Genomic DNA, 17,916 nt, shown 5'->3' on the forward strand with positions numbered 1-17,916 from the left:
GCTACACACAAGGCTCAACACACTTGTGGAGAGAACTGTTCACAGTGATTGAGTTGACTGCGAACATGCGCCAAAGAAATGATATGTGTTACTCAGAAATACTGAATAGAATAAGGACGGGGAATCAAACAAATGAAGACATAGCAAAGTTACGTACAAGGTTAACATCTGGAATCCCTGATCCTGTTCAAGTTAATGACCCTAAATTTCATTCTGCTCTCTACGTACTTCCAAGGAAAGAACAGGTTATACCTTGTGGGAGGTGATGGGATTCTAGGATACAATGTTCTGCTTTAAACTCATACACTGGGTTGGTTCTGGATAATTCTAATAGACACTACATATTGATAATAGTTGTGCAGGACTTCCACGTATGTTGAAATTAGCTGTGGGTGCTCAGGTGATGCTAAGACGTAACATCATGTGTGAAGATGGCTTAGTAAATGGTGTCCGTGGGGTGATTGTTGGATTTAAATGGAATACAGAATGTCAGTACCAACCAGGGTCACTTCCAGTTGCAGTACTTGTAAAATTCCATGACCCACGTGTAGGAAGGATTCATGCAATACAGGTACACAGATAAAACAAAATTGTTAAAGTTACAAAAAAAGTTGTGTAGAATAGACGCATCTCTATTGACAAATAAAAATTTGTTAAAGTTACAAATAATGTTGTATGTTACAGTAACACTTGGAATATTGCCGTAGTAACAAGGTATCATGTGAAAAGAACAAAGCATATTTGTAGTTGTAACTAGGGCTCTCACGATTAATCGATTAAAACGACGAATCGATTAAAGTTATTCATCGAATTATTATTGTGTAATCGATTAGTCACGTGAGAATGGCTACAAATTGTAAAAGGAAGAAAGCTGCGTGCTGGGATTACTTCAGCATTATTGACAGCAAGCGAGTGAAGTGTGATTTATGTCATCAGGAACTAGCGTACCACTCCTCCACAACAGCGATGACAGAGCACCTAAAACGACACCACGTGGGCAGTGTATTAAGCCCTACAAGTGCTAAGGATCCCGATTCCAGCAGGTAAAATAGTAATTGTAAGTAACAATAATATTAACTGTTACGACTCACTTACAGTTGTAGTACTAGTGTTATCCACACATAGGTTTATCGTGCTATAGCCTAGCTATTTATACTGTGTACAGCGCTGTAGCTTTTTGTTTTTCAACAACTACGGCAGTAAAGAATATGAAACAGCGCTGTATCCTAGCTGTTTATACGCTGTAGCCTAGCCCTTTATACTGTGTACAGCGCTATAGCCTAGCTGTTTACACTGTGCAGCGCTGTAGCCTAGCTGTTAATGGCACTAAAGGTATTTGGCAAAACAATTTAGCTAATTAGTCTGTGGTACACAAGTAAGCTCAGCCCATGTAATTAAACCCTCAAAGTCAAAAGGCTTGGTTGGTGGCCTTGTCTATTATGGGCTAGTAAAGCTATTAACATAACTTCCTTCTGTAGGCAAAGAACTTTGGATCCTTTCTGTACAAGATCAACTTGTAGTGTTGAGCGAGCAGCAGAAATTACTGAACGGATTACTACCTTTATAATAAAAGACATGAGACCAATTTATACAGTTAAGGGGGAAGGATTCACAGAGATGATGAAATTTTTAGAGCCCGGATATTGCCTTCCTTCACCTTCTACTTTTATGAAAGCAATCGAAATCAAATATAGTGATGCTGTGAGCAAGCTGTGTGTGAAATTTCTAACTTGTGATCAGGTCTGTCTCACTGAAGATGTGTGAACCAGCAGTAGAATGGAAGCTTACCTGGGCATAACTGCACATCTAATTAATGCTGAGTGGGACATGCAAACTTATGTTGTAGTTGTCAAACCTCTTGAGGGTAGTCATACAGCAGAGAACACAGCAGAGAACATTGCTCAATGGAACATTGATGTCCTCTGTGATTTCTCTATTGCAGAATCAAAGGTGTATGCTATAGTTCATGACAATGGATCTAACATGGTGGCAGCAGTAAGAGACCTTGAAGAATTGCTGCCAAATGTTACTTCTGTGAGATGTGCTGGGCATACTCTGCAGCTGTGCTTGATTGGTCCTTTAGATGACGATGTCATACATCGTACCATTGCTGCTGCACGTGCATTAGTAAAACATTTTCGAAAAAGTACAAAAGCACTAGATGGATTAAAGGCTAAGCAAAAGATGATGTCACTTCCTGAGCATACTTTAATCCAGGATGTGGCAACGAGGTGGAATAGTACATATGACATGATTTCAAGATTACTTGAGCAGCGATGGGCTGTTACTGCTGTACTGGGAGATGATACCATTACAGCCAGAGATAAAAGATACCTTGATTTAACATCAGATCAGTGGGAGATATTACAAAAGCTAGAGGAAGTTTTAGAGCCTTTCAAGACTGCTACAACGTTTTTAAGTGCTGAACAGTATGTTTCACTTTCAGTCGTTATACCTCTTATAAAAGGACTAATACACAGTTTAAGACCCAATGAAGATGACATTCCTGTAATAAAGAGATTTAAGAGGAATGCAACAACACAGTTACAAAATCGTTGGGATCTTAGTGCACTGATGAATGAGCCTGCCCGTACAATGTGCATTGCCACAGCCATAGATCCTCGTTTTCGTGGGTTAAAAACTTTTTCTTCTGGAGAAACACTTTTCATTCAGGATCTTGTTTCCAAGGTAGCACTTGAACTTTCCAGTGATCTTGAACCCTTACCTGTAACAACTGCAGACTCTCATAGGTCACAGCCATGTAGTAGCTTAGATAAATTACTGCAGATAAGTACTGAAAGTGATGACACATCATCTGAAGATCTTTCCCTAGAACAAATGGTACACAATGAAAATCAAAAGTATTTCAAGGAGACACCAGTTGACAAAAAAACCAAACCACTGCAGTGGTGGAACAATAACAAAGAACACTTTCCATTCTTAGCCAAAGTGGCCAGGAAATATTTATGTATACCTGCAACATCTACTCCAGCTGAAAGGCTGTTTTCTGCGGCTGGGAATATATCTGACCGTAAACGATCCTCTTTGTTGCCAGAACATGTGAATATGTTAAGTTTTCTACATGCAAATAAACTTTAATATCTTATTACAATAGTTGTAACATAACTGAATCTATGAAATCTTATTATATGTGTTAGTGGTACTGTATTATTTTTAGATTAATCGATTAATCGATTTAGTAATCGATGACTAATCGATTACTAAATTAATCGAAACTGAGAGCACTAGTTGTAACAAATGTTAGTAGCTATACAATTTGTTACTATGACAATTAATTGTTACCTAAACAGACAATTATGTGCTGTTATAACATGTGTAATTGTAAATGCAACAGAACAGGTAATGCCAAGGCTACATCAGTTAGTGTCATCTTAACAGAGGGCATGTGTCACAGTAACACAAGCATGTGTCATTTCAACAAACCATGCAATGCCAAGGCTACATCAGTTAGTGTCATCTTAACAGAAGGCCTGTGTCCCATTAACACAAGCATGTGTCATTTCAACAAAACATGCAATGCCAAGGATACATCAGTTAGTGTCATCTTAACAGAAGGCCTGTGTCACAGTAACACAAGCATGTGTCATTTCAACAAAACATGCAATGCCAAGGATACATCAGTTAGTGTCATCTTAACAGAAGGCCTGTGTCCCATTAACACAAGCATGTGTCATTTCAACAAAACATGCAATGCCAAGGATACATCAGTTAGTGTCATCTTAACAGAAGGCCTGTGTCACAGTAACACAAGCATGTGTCATTTCAACAAAACATGCAATGCCAAGGATACATCAGTTAGCGTCATCTTAACAGAAGGCCTGTGTCACAGTAACACAAGCATGTGTCATTTCAACAAAACATGCAATGCCAAGGATACATCAGTTAGTGTCATCTTAACAGAAGGCCTGTGTCCCATTAACACAAGAGTGTGTCATTTCAACAAAACATGCAATGCCAAGGATACATCAGTTAGTGTTGTTTTAACAGAAGGCTTGTGTCACAGTAATACATGAACGTGTCATTTCAACAAACATGCAATGCCAAGTTACACCGTATAATGTCATCTTAACAGAAGGCCTGTGACACAGTAACACACAAATGTGTCATTTCAACAAACATGCAATGCCAAGTTACACCGCGCCCGTATAGTGTCATCTTAACAGAAGGCCTGTGACACAGTAACACACAAATGTGTCATTTCAACAAACATGCAATGTCAAAGTTATACCATATGGTGTCATCTTAACAGAAGGCCTGTGTTAAAATAACACAAGCATTGCCATTTCAACAAACATGTACATGTAACGTGCAAGATTACATGATTTAGTGTCATCTTTACAGAAGTCCCATATTATAGTAACACATGTATGTGTCATTTTAACCAAAGACACAATTATGTAAGTTTACAGAAAAACCTGAATTCTTGTATGCACATGAACCTGTGCATAAACCAATTTATAGTAAGTGATGTTTCTTTTCATCTGTACCAGTATTTACGTACGTAGGTGTAGTAAATGAAAGAAAATGGATAATACATTCTTTTAGGAACTAAAGTGAACTTAAACAACAAAAACTGAAAGTACATAAATGTCACTTTAGAGCTGATATACAGTACTATAATATTAATTATATTACAATGTTCTGACGAGTTCTGGAAAAAGGTCATAGTGGATGTCCTACAACTTACGTACTATACAGTGTACAATTAATGTTTAATCATCAGCTGAAATCAGTTAAAGGTTGTTTCTGGCTCTAAGTAACACTCCAGTGTAGCTACTATGTTGGAATAATTTGCACTCAGCAGCTTAGCATCTTGAATATGAAGACCTTCTTCTGTAAAAATTACCCTGCTATGATACTCGATGTCAGAAACATAGTGGACAGCAAACAAAGTGTACGAGTTCCAAGAAGTGTAGAACATTTCACGGCCACCTTCTCCACTACAACAGCATACTCGTCCAGCACTTCATCATCTGCGTCAACAACATGAACTATTTGAGAATAGCTCTCTTTACAGCAGTCTTCAATTTTATCTCCCCTCTGTAAAAGAATGCAGACATATCTTATATACATATTTAGTATTGCCCAGCCTTTGAATCCTGAACACATACAATTATAATGAAAATCAGTCCAGTGCTCATATCCCAGATATATACACTGGAATCTAACGCTTTTGCACAAATGATTTTGCTTAATTTTTGTAGTTACGTACATCAATTAACATACCAATGTAGGGACTTACCATGCATGTCTCTTGTTTCACTACTTTTTAAAACACCACTTTGTGTGGGTGGATCAAAGGCACCACCTGAGGTATTACTGTGATATTGCTCAGGAAACATACTGGGAACATGATTTCCTCATATCTTTGATGCCAAGCCAGTTCCGCTTTGATTCTTTATATTGAGTGTTATAAAGCTTTAAATTGTGGGTTTTAGTTTCATAGTTTAGACTAAGTGTAGTGATCTACAACTATATGTATCACTATATTCTATACAGCTGGGAATCACTAAGATTTGTTTTGATGATACATGGATAGATCCGTCTACGCACTACATATCAACTGTTGTAAGGACCACGGAAGATCACTATATCGTCACAAGTTAGTGATTTTTATATGCCTAAATACATTATTAAGTATAGTGTATAGCTTACTTTCTGTGTACACAATAGCGTTAAATGGCTTACAACAACTTACAATTGTATGTATACCACCACATATACGATTAATGATGTACATATCTAGGTATTTTTTCGATGCAATGCCTTTTAACCCAGTATATAAAACAAATAGGGCGAGCACTACTTATTCCACGACTGCTCAACATTTGCCTTATATGTGCCTCAGCTGTCCCTTGCAGCCGTGGTATAACTATTAAATGCACTATAGTAGGTTATATACAGCCTTAATATTTGCGGGTCCTTAATGCATGGGATAACATTCAATAAAAGATCCTTATATATGCAGTGTACCGACAGTCAGTCCATGTTTTAGTATTATTCAAGTCTAATTTCCTACACTTATTGCTAGTGCCATTATGGTATACCACAAACAAATAGCCTTACCACAACTTCATTTAAAATGAATGGTATATCCACATCATCAGCCTCTGGAACTTTATTCTTTGCAGCAACTCCAGTATCTTTCCTGTATTTTGGCACTCTGTATTTCGTCGTCAAGAAGAATCCAAGGTACCTTAAAGCTGTAAGTGTCATGTTTTCTGCCAGATTAAAAAATGCTCACATAGCATGAGGTCTGTCTAACAGCTTTTATTACCATCACTGTCTTGCAAAGCATACTTTCAGGCTGCAGCCTTATTCTTTGAGGAAGTAACATATTAAATAATTGCTGGCTGTCATGTTATCCAGTTGGAATTGAAAATACCCCAAGTGTTGTCTTTAACCACCAATATCATATCCATTTCTGCGGCCACCTGATAACAATGTAGCATATAATAAGTGAAGTATACAGTAGATAAGCCTCTTCTTACTGCACTACCACATATAATTATAAATACAAATACTACTATACCACTATATAATATAGCAACATTGTTTAATAGTTTTGCCATCTTTTCCCCAGATGTTTTGACATGATCATTGGACAGATTTCACCTGCAGAAAGGAGATTATACCCACTTGATGTCAGAATTTATTTTGATCTAGGATTTTGTGTGAATACAGAAACCAACAATTCTCAATGTTATGATTTGTGAACAGCTAGCCCGTGCTATTCCAATCAGTGTCACTGTAGCCTAGGATGTCTGGGGCATTCCCCCTGGAAAAATTTTATACTTTTATTGTTTATATAGGCTTCCTACGCTCCTGCACATAAACTCCAGGGTTGCACACAAGTGTTGTAACATTTGATTTCAGCTATGTAACATTTTTGCTGTATAACATTATAGTGGATTGACGTACTATAGATTGCTTTTGCAAAAAAAGTGTACTCCTGAAAAACATCTCCATCTATCCTTGAGTATCATCTTTTTTCTTTTAGGATATGTTCTCATCATGTACTCCTTGACTATCTCCATGTTGGTTTTGTTGCCACTGGCTGCTTCTCTCTTCAGCTTATCCATGTGTCGAGTGTGCGAGTGATCATCCTCAGATGATAATGTAAGGAATGGATATAAATGCTTACGTAGGTCCAATTTTGGTTGTTTGAGAGGTTTGGCTTCAGCTTTCGACGTTGAGGATGATCTGTTAATATTCTGTGCCTACATATATATGAAATTTTTCCATGAATGCTATATATTAGAGTAAAATTACGTATTTTAATCCTGTATACACACTATCAGCTGTACGCGTACTGTTTGCTTGAGAAAAGGGTGAACAGCAACCAATGATTTGGCAACAATTTCACAATCTGAAGTGGATGGGCTTTGCACATATGTGCAAAGCATTGTTGCCAGTGTTCTGAAACATCTTTTCGGTCAATATCATCAATTTTTTTGTTTTGGAAGTTTTTTTCTGTTGCTTGGCGGAAAGCAGGGATGGGAAATGGGTTAGGCACTTTCTCTCTCAGTGGCTATATATATCAAAAATATATGGTGTAGAGCAAATTTATAAGTAATTCTACTTACTGTACGCATTACAGATTGTGGAGAACTGGATGAAGCACTGGCAGAATCATCTAATAGCTAAATTTATAATAGAAATTCAGCATACTTTTCTATTGCCAATATTATTACAGTTACTTACGATTGGCTTTGTAGATGTAGTTGGCAAAGGATTTTGTTTCTGCAAAACAAGCACTGCGGTTAAAATTGCAATTAAATATGTATAGCATGAAATTACCACAGGTTCTTCAATATCATCATCACTCTGTGAAAAAGAAAAATGGTGTTAATTAATAAGATATATGTACATATGTAGCACAAACCAATTGAATACTGCTCCTTGAGGTTCCCATTTCTTCCTAAAAGGGAGTACACATTACTGTAAGTCGCTTTACTTTCATGCAACATTTAATGATGAAAGTTAGCGTATAAAAGTATTTGCACTAAGTGTTACATTGAGGCTGGCTGCAGGTCTTGCAATCATGATGTTTTTGTGACAGCAAGTAGTAGTATATAATGATGTGTTTACTTGTGGTGGAATAGTCAAGTACCCAGGGCATAGCCAAAAAATACCACTTGTGTCAGCTCTATTATGTGTAATACTGCATGGCCATAAACGTACATTCATTCTTTGATGCTTGATTTGTCTTAGAGCATGCAGTAAGCAACATGGCTAAAGATACATTATGGATTTGTATAACAAATGTTTTATGCAATGGAAAGAGTGAATTACAGTATGTTATGCGTATATACCTGATTAACTAATTCCTCTTTAATTGCTTTGTAAACCTTCAAGCGCTGCCCAAATTGTGAAATCACTTCCTTTAAACAGTCTGGACCAGAAGTTGTTGTAAAAGCTAGGGAAATTGCTTCACCATCCATTCCTTGATCTACAAAGGAATTATATGTGTAAGTATTTTATTTAAAAGAATCAATTTCCCGTAAATGGCTCCACTTTACAGTAGTAGTAGTGGAGAATGACATACATAGCTCAGTTTAAAATGCATGCAATATCAGAATAATATACTTCATGGCCAAAAATCAGTTCCTTGTATTTAAAGACAGTTCCTTCTATGGAAGTAGGAGGTGAATGCTTCTGATGCACCGATGGAAGTCAGCGCACAGAACGAGGTGCAGAGTTTTGATCATGTGGATGAAGCAGACAGGTTGCCTTAGGGGCTTGCTGCTCGTCATCTTCATCATTGCAGAACTCAGCTGCTCTCTATTTATTAACCTTAAAAGAAAAATGCAAAGTTACTCAAAGAACTGTTGATTTTTCAGTTGACAAAATGAAACAATCTGTGGATATTATGGTCGACAATTTAAGTGCTGCTGTAAGGAAAGAAGTCACAGAAGTGAGTAACTTAAGAGATGAAGGTGCATCAAGAATACTTGCAGTGTTTTGAAAGTTCCCCAAATCCGTTCACAGGATTAGAGGCTCAGTACTTACAGTCCAAGTACATTGAAAAACATTTTGGTGAGGGTGAGTACATAAGGATGGAAGCCAAACATGCATACATAAAAGGTGTTGCTCAAATTGGAAACTTCATAAATACTCCATATGCCGTAGCCCTCCGTCACCAAAGGATGCTAGTCTGGCGTGGCCGCCCCTTCGCATAAAGAGGAAGGGTCTGGTCACTCTAGCATACAAAAATTTGCGGCCTGTTACCAAAAACAGGTAACACCAATCAGATTGCGTTGTTGGTAATTACTGAATTTTTGTGACGTTTGTTTAGAAGTTGCCATAGATACTATGGAATTATGTAATGAGTGAAAGAGATTATTGCGAAGTTTCATGAAGATGAAATAATGATTGAAGCTGCTGGTAGTCATCTATACGGTGTAACTGAGGTCTGCTTACTTTGTATGGTCGTCAGATGTGTTATTCTTGTTTCCATTGTTGTGATGTCATTGTTTAATTACACTCCACCACTACAAATTTGTAATGCTAGAGTGACCAGACCCTTCCTCTTTATGCGAAGGGGCGGCTGCACCAGACTAAAAGGATGCTGTGTGGAAATTTACAGAACTGAGATTTTTTGATTATGAGCAAATAGAGTCAGGCCCAAGTATGTATGTGAGCATATTCATAAATTTGTAGTTTTAAGGTATTATTCCATTTTGCAGGTGGTTTACCAAGTGAATTAGAACATGAACCGGATAGTATATACAACAGTCTCTCTTCAGCAGTGTCAGTTTTAAGGTATTATATAACATGCAGAGTTGAATATCATTTTCTTACTAGTGACTTGTTACTGTACGTTTACACGTGTTACACATTTTATTTAAAGATCACCCTATTGTTGTATTTCTAATCATTGGCAAAACATGTGACACACATCACTAAAAATGTCATGGATAACTAATCAGTTTAGATACCTACTTGTGGGTATATCTGTTGTATTTTAAATATCTCATTGGTGGGTAAGCTTCAAAGCATACTGTACGTGACATAGTCTAAATGTGCATACGTACGCTAATGCAAATGAGCCTTTGTGTACACTAATATGTGACCCACTGAGCGAAAACACGGTTTTCCTCAAACTTCATTTTATGATTTCTTTGTCTTTGAGAGGGAAAAACCAATGGGCTGTTAAAGTTTCAGCCTTATCTGGTTGGTACTTTTGGAGTTATAACGGTAGACAGCGAGAAAAACAAAACAATCGATTTATACAGTGACTATACGAAAAATAAATTACAGGCACTCCTTTAATTGATCAAAAGTCATGAATGCAACAAGCTACGGAGTTGGGACTTGCACCATTGTGTTCGCCGTGAACTGGGACATTCATCAAGGTACAGTTTTCAGCCTCTATCCACTCATGCTTTCAAGCAAGAAGGCTGTTCAAGCTTAGAAACGGCAACGACAAAGTTACATTTTACCGCAACGGAAACAAACACGCGTAACTCACGTTTCCTTCGTGGTACAAAAACAAAACAAAGATATTTCGTACGCTCCATGAAAAGGCGAATCCTCTGGTGTATTAGAGATTTCAATTCAAGTTTTCCATCACTGTTTACTGAAGCGATTAAAACGTACATAAAATTATTTTTGTAGTACACATTTTTTACCCAGTGTATTTCAATGGCATTTATCTCGAAAACAGAATTATGCAAAATAGCCGGGTTTTCGCTTAGCGGGTCACATATAACAAATGAGACCAAGGACATGTGTCCTGCATGGTTATCAAGGTGTCCTGATTTCACGGGTCCATGCAAATGTGTGTATACTAATACAAATGGGACCATGGACAAGTGTTCTGATTATCAAGGTGTCCTTATTAGTGAGGTGTCCTGATTTCAGGGGTCTAAATGTGTGTACACTAACACAAATGGGACCATGGACAAGTGTTCTGATTATCAAGGCATCTCTATCAGAGAGGTGTCCTGATTTCAGAGGTCTAAATGTGTTTGGATCATGGACAAGTGTTCTGATTATTAAGGCATCCTTATTGGTGAGGTATTCTGATTTCAGGGGTCCATATCAGGGTTGAAACTAGGTTGGGTCATCCAGATTGTCTGGGCCACATTTTGTCCAGGTCAAGCGGGTCTCATCTGTGTTATAGAATATCTGGATTGGAACATGTGGGTTATGAATTAATTGACCTTGAAGGATTATGTTCGTCTTGATAGTGTACTAAAGTGTACATACTCTCGAAGCACAATTTTATCAGTATGATAAGAGTGCAGAAGTGTTTGGCATTGTATGTTGTTGTCTGTAGACTCACATGAAGACCCACTTATCAATTGCCAGCATGTACAAGCAAACTTGAAAGTTTAGTACAAAAGTCTAGTGTTAATATAACAATTATATTTTTCTCTTGTCGACGATCTCTGCTATAATGCTATCTGCAATCAACAACACGTTTACAGTGCTCTGGGTGTAGACGCCTCTGTTGTAATAAAACTGGGTCTCATCTGGATTACTATCCGGTTTTAACCCTGGTCTAAATGTGTGTGCACTAATATGTTAATAAGTATCCAGTGTACTGTAATATTTTTTTAGCTGAAATTTTCTAAGTTTCACATACACAAATATATATATCACATTCATACTGAATCAGGTGTGTACATATGTAAAGTTATTCTTTGTCATGTTGCAGGCCAACGTGGGTTAAAGTTTATGGTGAAGAATATCATCGAAATGATTTTGTTCATCTTGGTTGGCAGCTTAATGATTTGCCACTGTTCACAAAAGTGAAGGACATCCTTGTCATAGGTGGATTGACTTTTTCCAAGTAGAAAGTACAAAACTGTTGGGATAAATGGACACATTCATGGCTACCTTATTGGACACATTCATGGCTACCTTATTGAACATACCTACCAAACCTCTTCTCGTGTCTATATAAATGATTTGCCATCCAAACATATGGTAGCTGCTCATTCCTTCATTGGTAATAGAAGACTATGTATCATCCTAAAATCACAGTTAGAGTTACTCAACATTACCAGAACTGCAACTTGATGAATGTTGTAATTGTCACTTATTGTTTGTTGTAGTTATTACATCAACTGTGTAGTTATTACATGAGAGTGTCATTGTTACAGGAATATGTCACATGACAGTAGTAGTGCTGCTATTGTAACAGTGTGTTTGTCATTGTAACACACGACTGCTATTTTAACATTGGTATGTCAAATTACATATACTGTATGTCATTGTAACAAAGTTGTTATATGTACACAGTTGTTGTAAATATCACATTTTGCTATTATAGCATTGTTGTAACTATTACATCAACTGTGTAGTTGTTACATGAGAGTGTCGTTGTTACAAGGGTATGTACTATTGACAGTAGTGGTGCTGCTATTGTATCAGTGTGTTTGTCATCGTAACAGATGACTGCTATTTTAACACTGGTATGTCACATTAAATATATGTTGTCCTAACATATTATGTCAATGTAACAAAGTTGTTTTATCAGTGTACCTGGTACCAATGGAGTTGAGGCTGTAGAGATTATGCCAATTTCAGCCAAATTCTTTGCTCCACAAGGTGAAACATTGCAACAAACTCAATTGCCATTGCTATTGTGTTGGGCTGCAACTATCCACAAAGTACAAGGATTATCTTTAGATACAGCTGTAATTGATCTGGGTCCGGCCATGTTTGAAGATGGCATGGCCTATGTAGCCCTCAGCAGGGTGCGAACTTTAGAAGGGGTTGCCGTGCTTGACTTAGTTAGTGCTAAAATTAAGACATCCAAAGCAGCATCCCAGGAGATGGAACGGCTGCGCAGTGTTACCAACACTGATTCATAAAGCATGTACAGATATATAAAGCACCATGCTGAGACCTAGATATGCCAGAGTACAAAGGGAGGAGAATGGAGGTTGGATGTGAGGAAAGACCAAGCACAAAATAACAGCGTATTCTAATTAATTCATACTGTTGCTAGGTTGTGCAAGGACTCCACTTTGTAGACACACACAGACGTGTTGAGACCTATAGCTATATCAGAGTACAAGTGGAGGAGAATGGAGAGGAAAGATCAAGCACAAAATAACAATGTAAGTGCTGTAATGCAGTGTATTCTGATTAATTCATACTGTTGCTAGGTTGTGCATGGACTCCACTTTGTAGGCAAACTACAGATGTGTCAAGACCAAGCTATATATATGAGAGTATACAAGAGGAGGAGATTAGAGGTCAGAAGGGAGGAAAGACCAAACATATAATAACAATGTAAGTGCATTAAATGCAGCATATTTTAACTGTTGCTAGGTTGTACACCAACTCCATTTTGCAGACATAAAAGCACCAGCTAGTGATGCAAGATATAAAGGAATTTGTTAGCAATGTTGGTTGATCGCTTAAAGTGGCCAAGCAGCAGTTTATCTTCTATGCATTATGCAGGATTGAGATGGACATACTATACAGGAGAAAAGAAAGGATTTTAGGCGTACCAATTCACTGACAAATGTAAGCTCCTGGCCTCTCCACTGAACGACAGACGTATCTTTTTTGAAAAGATAAGAGAATTTTGCCCTGCAGAAAAGAGAGACAGTGTATGTCCAAGGCCTGCAGGCATTTAAACTTTCACACATTTAAGTTATAAGCATTATACAATTTTAACATGGATTGGCATTAACTAGAACACAAGTTACGTTTAGCTTAAGTAGTCCAAGAAACTATGGATTCCGCTAAAACAAGCATGAAACATTCCTGTGAATGCTAGAAAGGGCAGCTTTTAGGATGTGTTTGAAGACGGCCCAACCACGTGCCCACTAAAAGGGACTCCTAGCTAACAGTTTGCGTACCTTACATCACGAATGTGTCAACGTTCTTCCTCACCATCACGATCATTCCAGTGCTGCATTGTTCTAAGCAGTTTCAGTGGCATGTCATAGCTTCTAGTGTCTTTCTTTTCACACCACAAGCATACACGATGTTATACTAACGTTAATAAGCATAACCGGGAAAAGATTTGTCACGATTTGTCCAGCTGTTTGTTTACAATAAGTATGCGATAAAAAGCGGTGTTTCATTTAATTCACTGGAATTCATGCTTGTTCAACTTTTACAGAATCGGACGAATTCATGATCCGTGAATAACTGATGAATGGATTGCTGCAGAGCGCTGAAACTTTGCAAGTGAGTTTATACTTACCTTATAACTGTTTTTAGCCAAAAAAGTCAGTTTCCAAAATTTGGGCGATAAGAGCCCTTTTCGTAGACCGGGTCACATATAAAACACACCACACTATTTTAGCCAATCAAATTAGTATTATAGATTTTGTCAAGGGACCTTGACAAACAAGTGTAATACTAATTCTATTGGCTAATCGCTTGACATGAACACAATGTGTTCATGGGAATTAAAAATCACCATCTCCATTTAGAAGAACTGACTTTAAGGCTCAGTTTAATATTTTAGACCAAAAGAATGAGAATTCGGATCTAGTCTCACAGTTTTAGTTCTACACTTCATAAACTTTATCATCTGCTATCTTTGTATGTTTGTAACAAAAGTATGGAAGTAATTTTTTGTGAAGTGCTTTATCAAATAAGCTACTGAACTCTCTAAATTTTCTATTACTCAGATTTGCACTAAACAAAAGTTCAATGTCTCAACTAAAATATCCGTTATTCATCAGGTAGAGAACAGTATCTGTGTTGGTTTTACAGCTTCATAAAAAACACATAATTTTATTCAGAGAAGCCATAGGACATAGTTGCTTGCCCCCTTAACTTCCAAAGTTATTTGTCAAAATATTTAGTAGAGCATATATAGTGCAAAAGTTGTATCATTTGTGAGAAATCATGAAATTTACCTACCTTTTTGGCACAAATAGAAATTTCAGAAATCAGCGATAATAAAATTTTCAAAAAAATTGCATGGCAATATTTTTACATGAATACATAGAGAGATTATCTTTCTTTCTTGGTGTAAAATATTACACGCGTAAGTTTTCTATCATGAGATATTCCCAAAAATGTCGCACTGTGTAGCCATTTCACTGTATGCATAACACGGGAACTTACAAATCATCACATTTGTTTCAGCCATAACTTCTTTTCCGCGCTAACCTTCATTCTTTACGCGCCAACTCTCTATGGCTACTTCATCAAGAAGAAGTGGGGTTTTGTCGGCTATTAACTCCTTAGCGAATGATGGAATTGTGCGACTAAGTTCTAATGACTACGCACAGTTTGAGGTGCTTGTACAGGATTATTTTGATAAAAGTGATGACAGCAGTGATGACAAAATCAGTGACCAAGAAGGTAAGGAATGCGATGAAACCACCGCAGCAATCCTTTTAACCGCTTACATTACCCAGAGACAACCAGGCGGCGCAAACGAAAGAAATCGAGGTCTGTTGTGGCAGACACAAGCAATATTGATGAATGTGATGACATACAGCAAGGTAATACCAAGAGTTAATAATAAGAGAGAGGAGAGTGTCTAACGCCGTATAGTCCTGTATTAGATGATTGCGCAGAAGTTAAATGGCTTCGTTTCCGCGTAACGTAGTATTCGTCCGGTTTTAACCACAGAAATTTTGCAGACGCATGGAGATAAATGCTCGAGAATTCACAAACGTTTTCGGGCGGGAATGAACAAGAATGGATGGCGAGATGGATGTCGAGGTGGATGGTAACGCAGTCAAAGAAGCGGATATTCCAGATTCTCAGCTCGTTCCGTGCCAACTCCCTCTACCCAGGTGCCACCTAGATTTAGAAACGCTGGTTAACGTCGAGGAGCAGCTATTCAAGGAGTTAGCGTTCGTCAAAGGGTACACTGGACTAGAGAAGCGTCCTGTTTATGTTGTGACGCAGCGGGAACTATTCCATTACCCACCGTTTGGATACACTTCACGTATCAATATTACTTTGAAAGGCAGTGACTTGGGCATTGAATATGTGATCAATTCTCTTGGTTTTCATGTAGAATCAGGAACATTGACCAATGATAGTGATGTTCATGAATTATGCCAAAGATTTTCAAGCCAACCATCGTACAAGTTTTGCCCAGGTATTGATTGGAATGTCTATGAGCAGAAATATCATCAAGTTATTCGCTATCATGTGAAGTCAGTAAGGTATTCTGTTTCTCCATTTCAAAGGGTTGACTCTAAAAACTGTCAGCATTTCAAAGGGTTGACTCTAAAAACTGTCAGCAACCAGCAAAAGCAAGAGCATCAGAAAAGTATGCTGATGAAGTTATGTGTTCTGCCTGTAAGAGATTAGTAACGTACCTTGAATGGCAGCTCAAGCGTACTAAGGGTGAAAGCCCTTCTAGAAAATTGAAAAGGCAAGCTCCATCATCAAAGGCTAAACTCTCATACATGTCTCCTGCAAGCCAACTCAAGCGCAAGCAGAATGTAATCAGTGAAAGAAACAGCGACAAAAAGAAGCTAAGGAAATACGAGAATACTGAAGTGACACTGACTGATGACCAGCATGAAGATATGTGCAGCATTGTAAAGACGATTGAAGAAAGTAGCAAAGATGATTTAGAAAAGGTTTTCGCTGACGGTGACATCCATGGTGTTGGAGACAAAGTCAGAGAAGTTTGGTTTACAGATCGAAGGCATCAGTTGGAGCAATTTCATGAGGATCAAACAAAAAATGGTAAGTATTTGTATAGAAACCGTGCTTTTAATTATCAAATCTTTGCTGTGGTAGTAACAGGCAAGCGTAGCAACCAGTGGAGCCTAGTAACTATTCGAATAGGTAAGTAACAGCATCCAATACAGTGGTCCCTCCGTTATCCAACCCACCCATCAATGTTCCATCATCCTAACTGTGAAAATGACTGTTCTGTTACAGTATATTGTCTATAGTGTTTGTCCTATTAGGGTAGTTAAACTGAACTGGATATATAATTGAATGCATGGACTTCATTTATCCATTACTTGAATGCACTTTAGGCCCATTGAGTTCAGGGACTACATAATTTCGGCTATGTATGGTGTACATATAGGCTGAGGTTGTGCAATAATGAAAAAATTTTCAACAAAGTATTGTAGTAATACCTAATGGTTGGCATACAATAGGAAATATTCTCATCAGTTATTGCACAACCTAACTAGCCTACTGGTGCCACATGGTGTGGCAATTATGGGCTCTTGGTACAGTAACGTAATTTATGTATTGTTGTGTGTTATTGTTTGCATAGCATTGGCAGTTTATAGTAGGAGCCCAGCAGCTTATGAAGCTTTAAAGAGCTTTAAACTCCTACAGCTGCCATGCAAGTCCACTCTGCAAGCTTACACTGGGGCTTTTTTACATGAGCCTGGAGCCAGTCAACAGTGCATTGCAGATCAAGTTGCACAGTTTGTGATATTCAAGGCTGACTGTGTTAGGCAAGGCAAGCATGTTCCACAAGGGGATGGAGTCATTATCCTTGACGAAGTGAAAGTTGCTTGTCAAATAATGTGGAACTCAAGAAACCAGAAGTTGTCAGGATTGGCTATGACAAGCAAAGACCTTTGCTCGCTGAATGATATATACAGATTTCTTCAAGAGCCAGAAAGTCCAAAGCAAACATCATACATTCTTCAGTTTTTATGGAGGGATCTTACTAGTAATCATGACATTGTTGGACCATACTTTACTTGTTCAGATTCAGTCGATAGCCAATTTATTTTAACTTGTATACTTGAAACCTTGAAGTTATTTCAGTGCCATGGCCTTAAAACCAGTTTGTTAGTTTGTGATGGTAGCCCAGCAAACCTTGCTACAATTAAGGCAACACATGGGCATGTTGGTGCCTACTCTGTGTTGCCAGATAGTACAACTGGAGACAAGTTTGCAGTTAAGCCATCCATGATAAACCCCTTTGATCCTCCAAATTGTATATATTGGGTGGTATGTCCAACACAT

At 37.8% G+C, this 17,916-nt stretch overlaps 2 protein-coding genes across 5 annotated transcripts; one reads left to right on the forward strand and one right to left on the reverse strand.

Moving 5' to 3' along the window:
- Positions 1-4,498: 4,498 nt before the first annotated feature.
- On the reverse strand, positions 4,499-10,634 carry LOC136244237 (uncharacterized). Of its 2 annotated transcripts, XM_066035792.1 has the most exons (11): positions 10,496-10,634; positions 8,337-8,473; positions 7,907-7,942; positions 7,822-7,848; positions 7,726-7,764; positions 7,608-7,664; positions 7,294-7,552; positions 6,943-7,241; positions 6,299-6,455; positions 6,088-6,242; positions 4,499-5,061 (listed from the first exon to the last, which is right to left on the reverse strand). In XM_066035792.1, exons 1-7 carry the CDS (start codon positions 10,623-10,625, stop codon positions 7,319-7,321), a joined length of 660 nt encoding a protein of 219 aa, XP_065891864.1. In that variant the 5' UTR covers positions 10,626-10,634; the 3' UTR covers positions 4,499-5,061; positions 6,088-6,242; positions 6,299-6,455; positions 6,943-7,241; positions 7,294-7,318. The 2 variants fall into 2 exon arrangements, with proteins under 2 accessions (XP_065891864.1, XP_065891863.1); XM_066035791.1 differs by having other exon boundaries at positions 6,943-7,552.
- Positions 8,646-12,303, forward strand: LOC136244239 (uncharacterized). Of its 3 annotated transcripts, none has more exons than XR_010695114.1 (3): positions 8,646-9,652; positions 9,711-9,786; positions 11,687-12,303. XR_010695114.1 is itself a non-coding variant. In XM_066035794.1 (3 exons), the coding sequence occupies exons 1-3, from the start codon at positions 8,955-8,957 to the stop codon at positions 11,823-11,825; spliced, it is 321 nt and encodes a 106-aa protein (XP_065891866.1). In that variant the 5' UTR covers positions 8,646-8,954; the 3' UTR covers positions 11,826-12,303. The 3 variants fall into 3 exon arrangements, 1 of the variants encoding a protein (XP_065891866.1); XM_066035794.1 differs by having other exon boundaries at positions 8,646-9,060; XR_010695115.1 differs by lacking the exon at positions 9,711-9,786 and having other exon boundaries at positions 8,646-9,066.
- Positions 12,304-17,916: the final 5,613 nt, after the last annotated feature.

Source organism: Dysidea avara, chromosome 14 (genome assembly GCF_963678975.1).
Source record: "Dysidea avara chromosome 14, odDysAvar1.4, whole genome shotgun sequence".
In the NCBI taxonomy this organism is placed as follows: Eukaryota; Metazoa; Porifera; class Demospongiae; order Dictyoceratida; family Dysideidae; genus Dysidea; species Dysidea avara.